The 8,598-nt window shown below is 36.8% G+C and overlaps 1 protein-coding gene across 1 annotated transcript in view; it reads right to left on the bottom strand.

The window, feature by feature from the left end:
* The window catches only part of DCUN1D2 (defective in cullin neddylation 1 domain containing 2), an 88,029-nt gene that overhangs the window by 22,967 nt on the left and 56,464 nt on the right, over window positions 1–8,598 (bottom strand). Inside the window, exon 4 of the mRNA XM_042781155.1 lies at window positions 1,335–1,417. Within this exon, the coding sequence (XP_042637089.1) occupies window positions 1,335–1,417 (83 nt within the window). The remainder of the gene's footprint in view (window positions 1–1,334; window positions 1,418–8,598) is intronic.

Raw genomic sequence — 8,598 nt, 5'->3', positions numbered from 1 at the left:
TTTCTTTGTTGAAGAGGGTCTGTGCAATCCTTCTGCCTAGTCCACCATCTTCCAAAATCCGTAAAATACATTTTTAAAATGGTGTTTCCACTGGATAATGGAGTACAACCCATATTACTGGAATCAGTAGCAACTCTTACAGAAAGCATGACGATAATACTTTCTTCAAAAATTCTAAGTTTCTCAGATAAAGTATTGAATTAATCAGTTTAGGGTCTTCAGAGGACATAATAAATCAATAGTTAGCTGAAGTTTGAAGCAGATCATCTAGAAACTCTAGCTTAAAGTAGTCTTATATAGCTGTCACAAACCACTTTCTAAAAGCAGCCTTGGAGCCAGATCAAACTCGAAGTCTCACTGTTGTGATAAACTGGAATATGGTAAAGCTTTGCAGTGATTTTTCTCTAATATCTATTTAATAAACACTGTATAAACTTTTTACCACCACCTGTCAGTTTGTCATACTGTGGTGGTTTGTGGGTCACTATGATGCTGAAAGCTATGCTACTAGTATTGCAAATTCCAGCACCCATGGTCAGTCATGGTGGACAGATTTCAGCAGAGCTTCCAGCATAGACATACTAGGAAAAGAAGGCCTGGAGATATATCTCTGAAAATTATTATTGTTAACTGCTATGAGTCAGCTCCAACTCATGGTGGTATATCAGATCATTGTGATTCATAAAGTTTTCCCCTGCTAATTTTCAGAAGTAGATCACTAGGACTTTCTTCTTAGGCTTCAAGTTCTGCTGAAACCTGTTCACCATCATAGCAAAATGCAAGCCTCCAATGGCAGATAAGTGGTGGCTCACATAAAGTGAAATTCAGCCACTGAGAACCCTATATATCACAGAATACTGTCCAAGACTTCTACTCACTCTGGATGTACCAACAGGAGGGGCCAATCACTGGAGGAGAATGTCATGTTTGGTAAAGTGGAGGGCCAGAGAAAGCAAAGAAACGTTTAGTGAGATGAACTGACAGACACAATGATGGCAACAATGGATTCAAACATACCAAATATCATGACATTGACACAGGACCAGGCAGTGTTTTGTTGTATTACACATGGGGTTGCCATAAGTGAGCTGACTCAACAGCAACTAAGAACAACAGGACTTTATATACCAAAAATTTCCTGTGTAATACTTTATTTAAACTTAGTTTCTTCAGGAAACTGAGAATATTCTGGAGAGGAATACTCTGGTGTACTTGCTGGGGAAGAGGGAGTTACCAGCAAGTTAGGTAACTTTTTATAGAAGAAAATGCCAACCTTATTTATAATCTACTGATTTAACCTTCACATTGAGCTTACTTACCAGGAGTATACTTACCAACAAAAATTTGTTCCAAAGATCTAAGAATTTAAACCTCCCAGATAATACTAAATTCCAATATGCAACAGCCATTTCTAAATCTGGCAAAAAGAAAAGAACAGTTAATCAATCTCAACTTCTTTTTCCACTGTACAAAATATGACCACTTTTGAGCACAATGATTTTCACTTGTTCAACAGAATTTGGCAATCTTACTCAAGAATAACCTGAGGGCTGATATTTATAGAAGTGTTCCTAATAGTTGTATGTAATCTAATTTTATAAATGTGAGGAAACTTCTTTCAAAGAAGATTTGTGTATTAAGTTATTTGGACATAAAAATAATTATTCTCTAATTTATCCATTTGGTTGACTCACTTTCATGTATCTAAGCTTTCTTTTGGGAGCCCTGGTAGCGTAGTGCCTAAGGCACTTGACTGCTAACCAGAAGGCTGGTGGTTCAAACCCACCAGCCACTCCTTGGAAGGGAAGTTGGGTAATCCACTTCTGTAGTGATACTACCTTGGAAACCCAAGGATGGGTTGCTAAGAGTCGGGTCCAACTCGACGGCACCTAACAACAACAACAAGCTTTCTTTAAACTTGAACTCATCTTGAAACTGTTAATACTATCATTTGTATTATAAAAATAGGACACTGTTTTCTTTAACTGATGAGCCAGAAGTTAAACAACTTCTTCAAAAAGGAAGAGAGATGCTGCTTTACAAAGAGACCTGCCTTGTTATTGTAAGAATTAAAATAGAATCTGATTTAAAAGTGAGGACAGAAATTATATAAGTACTATAAGGACTCAATGCATAATCAAAATAAATATGTAAACATAAGGAAATGCATTTTTGCTGATAAAGGATTTTTAAAAATCTATATTACTCAGTCTGTGCCCATTTTTTTTTTCTGACTGGAAGACACTTTATGATTATTTCATAGTTCTATATAAATCTATAGGATTAAGGATTCAACTTAAGTACCATGTATGCCTTAATGGGATATTAAAGTTGAGTGTTATTACTGCATTAGTTTTATCCCCAATACATAATTTTTTGGAATACTACCTCATTAACTGCTCACTGGAAGTGTTTAATCTATTTCTTTTTATATGCTTGATATAATAAATAAATAAATGTCCCAAGAAGTTTATTTTTTAAATTGCTAACTTATAATCATGTGGAATAATGCTCAACAAGAGATATATTGAAATTGTATTCTAATTACATGTTTCTGTATGTATGTCAGATGAATTAATGTGAAAAGCAGATGAATAAATAAATATATTAAGGTAACTATATTCCAAGATACCCACCTAAACAATTTCCAAAAAAATTTCATTTTAATTTGGTTTGGTGTCAGCAGGAAACAAAAAATTACTCAAGCTGGAGCCCTACCTTGAGATTTCCAGGGTCAATCAGTATAAAAGCAAAAGAGATGCATGAGTACCAGCCAATTTTAAATAAACTGCTTATATTCTCTACATGTTTAAAGGGTTTATTATAGCTTTTCTCAAACTTAAATACTATGAAGTCTGAATCAGAAAGAATCAGTTTTAAGTAACTTGTAATTTGGAACAGTTTTTTAAGCCTTACCCATGAAACCTATAGTATAATGCTAAGTAGACAGTCCTGTCTTGCTTATAAGTCTTTTATCACTTGGAAAGAGCATTAACTGAAATTTATATTCAATTCATCTTAATGATGTAAAACACTTGAGAAATGGAAGTTAACCTGGGGATAAAAGAAAAATAAAATCTTACGGCATACATTTAATCTATTTTTGGTCCTAGCAACCCTTCTTATTAAAGTACTTGGTTTGTATGTTTGTAACCACGCTAAATGTATAAATTTTTAGTATTTACTATCATCTATATTGGAGCTCTGGTGGCATAGTGCCTAAGGCATCTGACTGCTAACCAGAAGGCTGGCAGTTCAAACTTACCAGCCACTCCCGGGAAGGAAGTTTGGGCAATCTACTTCTGTAGTGATATCGCCTCAGAAACCCAAGGAGGGGTTGCTATGAGTCAGACCTGACTCAATGGCAGTGGTTTTTTTTTTTTTTTTTAATATGAAAATGTATATTACAGTCCTGATAGAGTTAGCCATTTCCAAATCAATAATAAAAAAAAAACAAACCAATTCTCTAAATGACTGAACTTGAGAGCTGAAATCAAGAAGAAAAAAACAACAGCTACTTAATGGCTATGAAAAGAATCTTGATAGCAGCTGTTTTTCTTTTCTTCCCAAGAACTTCCTGAAAAATATTATACTAAACAATTGTTTAGAAGAAGCCATTATTAGTTAAATATTATACTTATGAGGCTCCATTTAGGATTAGATTAAGATTTTTTTCCCTTTATCAAGAAACGATCTTAGGACAGATATTAAAAAAAAAGTAGTTAATTATTATGAAACTTAACTTATTCAAAAATCAAGATTTCTCAAAGTCAACTGACTAGGCTCTGGCCAGTATGAAACTATGCTAAAATTTTTTAACTAAAACAGTCAAATGGTTTAATCATTTTATAAGATTGGCCATTAGATTACAAGGTAAAGAATAATTTGCACAGGCATACCTTTTTTTTTGTACTTGGCTTTATTAAGCTTTGCAGATAAGGTTTTTTGGTTTTTGTCTTATAAACAAGTTGAAGGTTTGTGGCAACCCTGAATTGAGCAAGCCTATGGGTGCCATACACCCAACAGCCATGTGCTCACTTCATGTCTCTGTGTCACATTTTGATAACTCTCACAATATGTCAAAAATTTCATAATATTATCACACAGTAAAGAGACTAGAGTATAGTAATAAACATAACTTGTATATGCATTGGGAAACCAAAAAATCTGTGACTTTATTGTGATATTCGCTTTATTGAGGTGGCCTGGAACTAAACATACAACATTTCCCAGGCTTGCCTGAATAGAAAAACAGAACACATAATCTTAATACATACACATAAACACAAGCACAAACATGAAGGGAATAAAGGATAAATCTCTATTAGTCTGTTTTGATTCCACTATGCCTTTGCTGTCTATGCTTTTTTCCTAAGGTTTTTGCTGTAGTTCTATCACACTTCATCAATCTATTTAATTTGTATCTAATTATCCAGAAAACAGACCATGCAATTTATTTTGGAAATTGTAAAATCAATAGCTCTGTTTTTGCTTATATAATTGTTCTCCTACCCATCTACCTATTTACTTACCTACCTTCCTTCCTCCCTCCCTCCTCTTTTCTCCCTTCCTCTATTTTTCTTTTAAGGCCTCACAAAAATTTCTAAAATTGTATGATGTTGTTGTTGTTAGGTGCCGTCAAGTTGTCCCTATACATAGCAACACGTGCACAGCAGAATGAACACCGCCTGGTCCTGAGCCAGCTCCATGATTCTTGCTATACTTGAGACCATCACTGCTGCCACTGTGTCAATTCATCTCGTTGAGGGCCTTTCCCTCTTTCATCGACCTCCACCTTAACAAGCATGACATCCTTCTCCAGGGAATGGTTCCTTCTTACAACATGACCAAAATAGGTGAGACGAAGTCTGGCCATTCTCACTTCCAAGGAGCATTCTGGCTGCACTTCCTCCAGGACAGACCTGTTAGTTCTTTTAGCAGTCCACGGTACTTCCAACATTCTTTGCCAGCACCACAGTTCAAAAGAATCAATTCTTCTTTGGTCTTCCTTATTCATTGTCCAGGTCTCACACACATATGAGGCAACTGAAAATATCATGGTTGTGTCAGGTGCACCTTAGTCTTCAAGGAGACATATTTGCTCTTCAGTACTTGAAAGAAGTCCTTAGCAGATGATTTGCCCAGTGCTATACGTTTGTCTGATGTCCTGACTGCTGCTTCCATTGGCGTCAATTGTAGAACCAAACAACGTGAATTCTTTGACAACCTCAATCTTTTCTCCATTTATCGTGATGCTGCTTATAGGTCCAGTTGTGAGGATTTTTGTTTTCTTTATATTGAGATGTAATCCATACTGACGACTGTCTTCTTCAATCTTCATCAGTGTCAATCTTCATCAGTTAAGTACTTCAAGTCATCCTCACTTTCAGCAAGCAAAGTTGTGTCATCAGCATATCGCAGGCTGTTAATGATTCTTCCTCCAATCCTCATGCTACGTTCTTCTTCATACAGTTTAGGTTCTCAGATTATTTGCTCAGCATACAGATTGAATAATTATGGTGAAAGGGTACAACTCTGACACACTCCCTTCCTGACTTTAAACCACACAGTGTTCCCTTTTTCTGTTTGAATGACAGCCTCCTGGTCTATGTACAGGTTCCTCATGAGTATGACTAAGTGTTCTGGAAATCCCATTCTTCTCAATGTTATCCACAATTTGTCATGATCCACACAATCAAACGTTTTTGCATAGTCAATAAAATACAAAGAAACATCTTTCTGGTATTCTTCGCTTTGAGCCAAGATCCATCTGACATCAGCAATAATGATATCCTTCGTTCCAAGTCCTCTTCTGAATCCAGCTTGCATTTCTGGAAGTTTTCTGTCAATATACTGGTGCAACCGTTTTTGAATTATTTTCAGTAAGATTTTACTTGCGTGCGGTATTAATGATATCGTTTGATAATTTCCACATTTTGTAAGATCACCTTTCTTTGGAATGGGTACAAATATGGATCTCTTGCAGTCAGTTGGCCAGGTAGCTGTCTTCCAAATCTCTTGGCATAACCGAGTGAGTGCCTCCAGCTGGGCATCCATTTGTTGAAACATCTCAATGGGTATTCCATCAATTCCTGGAGCCTTGTTCTTTGCCAATTCTTTCAGTGCAGCTTCGACTTCTTCCTTCAATACCACTGGTTCTTGAACATATGCCACCTCCTGAAATGGATGAAGATCAACCACTTCTTTCTGGCACAGTGACTCTATGTATTCCTTCCATCTTCTTTTGATACTTCCTGCATCATTCAATATTTTTCCCATAGAATCCTTCAATATTGCAACTCAAGGCTTAAATATTTTCCTCAGTTCCTTTAGCTTGAGAAATACCGAGGCATATTCTTCCCTTCTGGTTTTCTAACTCTGGGTCTTTGCACATTTCATTATAGTAATTGGCTTTGTCTGCTCGAGCTGCTCTTTGAAATCTTCTGTTTAGCTCTTTCATCTTGTCATTTCTTCCATTTGCTTTAGCTACTCTTCGTTCAAAGCAAGTTTCAGAGTCTCTTCTGACATCTTCTGACATCTACATATAGAAATACATAAAGAAATAATATGTGGTTCCTTCAGTAGGAAATAATCTTGTATTTATCACTGTTACACTCAGGCCTCTAGCAGTATTTGTATAGCACAGGCCTCCAGAGTATATCCCATTCTCTGGTTTATGGCTGTCTTTTTGAACTTCAAAAACATGTAAAATTAAACATGTAAAACAATCTGAAATACATCAGTCCACAGCACCTTGACTGATGACAAAGAAAGAAAGATAAAAAAAGTTGCACTCTATTGGGCTAAAAATAACATCATAATGAAATAATGCAAAGTAGCCTCACAAACATTGGAAAAGACAGAACTTAAATGTTTGTTGAGCACCTACTAGGAAATATGTGAGATAAAAAAAGAATTATAAAAATAGATTCTGGAGGAGTTCCGGTAAGATGGCAGACTAGGCAGAAAGACTGCACAGACCCTCTTCAACAAAGAAAAGGGAAACCAATTAACACAGACACAGAAGATAATCCTGGACCCCTGAGCCTTGAAGGGAAGGATATAGAAGTGGACTAAACCCCAACTAGCAGAAGAATTTGCATGAAAATACCAAAAAAGGAGACAGACGGAGCTGTGGTCTAGCAGCGATCCTGACGGCATGGCACAGACATCTTGGAGAGTGCCGAGTGGTGGTAGGACCTAAGAATCAACCTAAAAATCAGCCCTGCTAGCTAGGGACTGCACAGAGGACTGCTGTGGTGGCTGGGGAATAAACAGAGAAGGTAAAGAAAAACGCGGGCTGAGTCGTGGGCTTTTGCCTGCCCGGAGGACACAGTCATTTTGAATGTTTACAAGCAGCTTCACCATTTTGGACATTTAAAGAGACAGCGCTTTTGCAGATTCCAGTGGCTTAAGAACAGCTTCTGCTTGCCAGCAACCTCAAGGACACTCTGGACCTCCAAGATTGAAAAGGTGTGACATTCCTCTTGTTACTCTTATACCCCACACCCGCTTGGTGAATGGAGGTGCAGCCATCCCTCACTCCCACCTACCTTCTGGGCCCACAGGAACTCCATCAGAGTTTGTGTGCTCAGACGGAGTCTGGGTGCCCTGCCCTGTTCTCCACCAATTTTTTTTTCTCTTTTTTAATTTTCATTATTATTATTTTTTCCTGGTAATTAATCTGCTTGTTTTTCCCATGCTGCTTTTAGGATTCTGTCTTTGTCTTTGGTTTTGATGAGTTTGATGATGATGTGTCTTGGTGATTTTTTGGGAGGATCTATCTTGTTTGGGGTTTGTTGGATTTCCTGAATGGATATATTCTCATCTTTTGTCTGTTTTAAAACAACTATTATTATTAATACTTTTGTCCTTTTTATTATTATTCTTATTCTTGCCCTCCCAGGTCTTAGTTTTCAGATTTTTTTCTTTTTCCTGTGCCTGGTTGAAATTTTTTTTTTTTTTAAATTTTTGTTTTCTCCCCCATTTTTTTGTTGTGGTTAACCCCAATCCTTGTTTTTCTTTCTGCATGTTTCCCATTTTTTTCTTCATTATTCTCCTTCTCTACATTTTTTCCTTTAGTGCCCTATCCCCAGATATTGCAAGTTTTCTTCTTCTTCTTTTTCTCTATTTTCTTTTTTTTTGATTACTGTTCCCATGTGATTACATGTTGTGTTTTTTGTCCATGTGCTTTTAGTTTTTTCATGGTTATTCAATTGTAATTGTTGTCTAACTGAGTGGGAGACAGCAATAGTCTCCATAAGACATAACTACACCCACACCTCCTGCAACTTTACTTACTGAGCGAGAGCCACTACCTCCTTCGCCACCAATGGGTAAAGGATAAAAAACCACTAAGAAGAGTCTGAATCACCCTTGGCTGCTCTTCACAAACAGTTAACAGAGCTCTAAATAGAACAACACGACGGTGCCTCGGAGACAAGAGACTATCACAGTCCTCACAAAGAAGCAGGATAAAGTGGTAGAAACAAGGGAACAGGATACAGACCCAGAACACATCCCTGAGGAAGAAGCAGCATTGGAACTCCCTGATAAGGAATTCAAAAGAATTATATTTAGGTATCTTCAAAGGATTGA

This window comes from Orycteropus afer, unplaced genomic scaffold (genome assembly GCF_000298275.1).
Source record: "Orycteropus afer afer isolate SDZICR_OR568_19922 unplaced genomic scaffold, OryAfe1.0 scaffold00089, whole genome shotgun sequence".
Taxonomy (NCBI): Eukaryota; Metazoa; Chordata; class Mammalia; order Tubulidentata; family Orycteropodidae; genus Orycteropus; species Orycteropus afer.
Note: the sequence above shows the minus strand (reverse complement) of the source record. Positions and strands in the feature narration are given on the sequence as shown.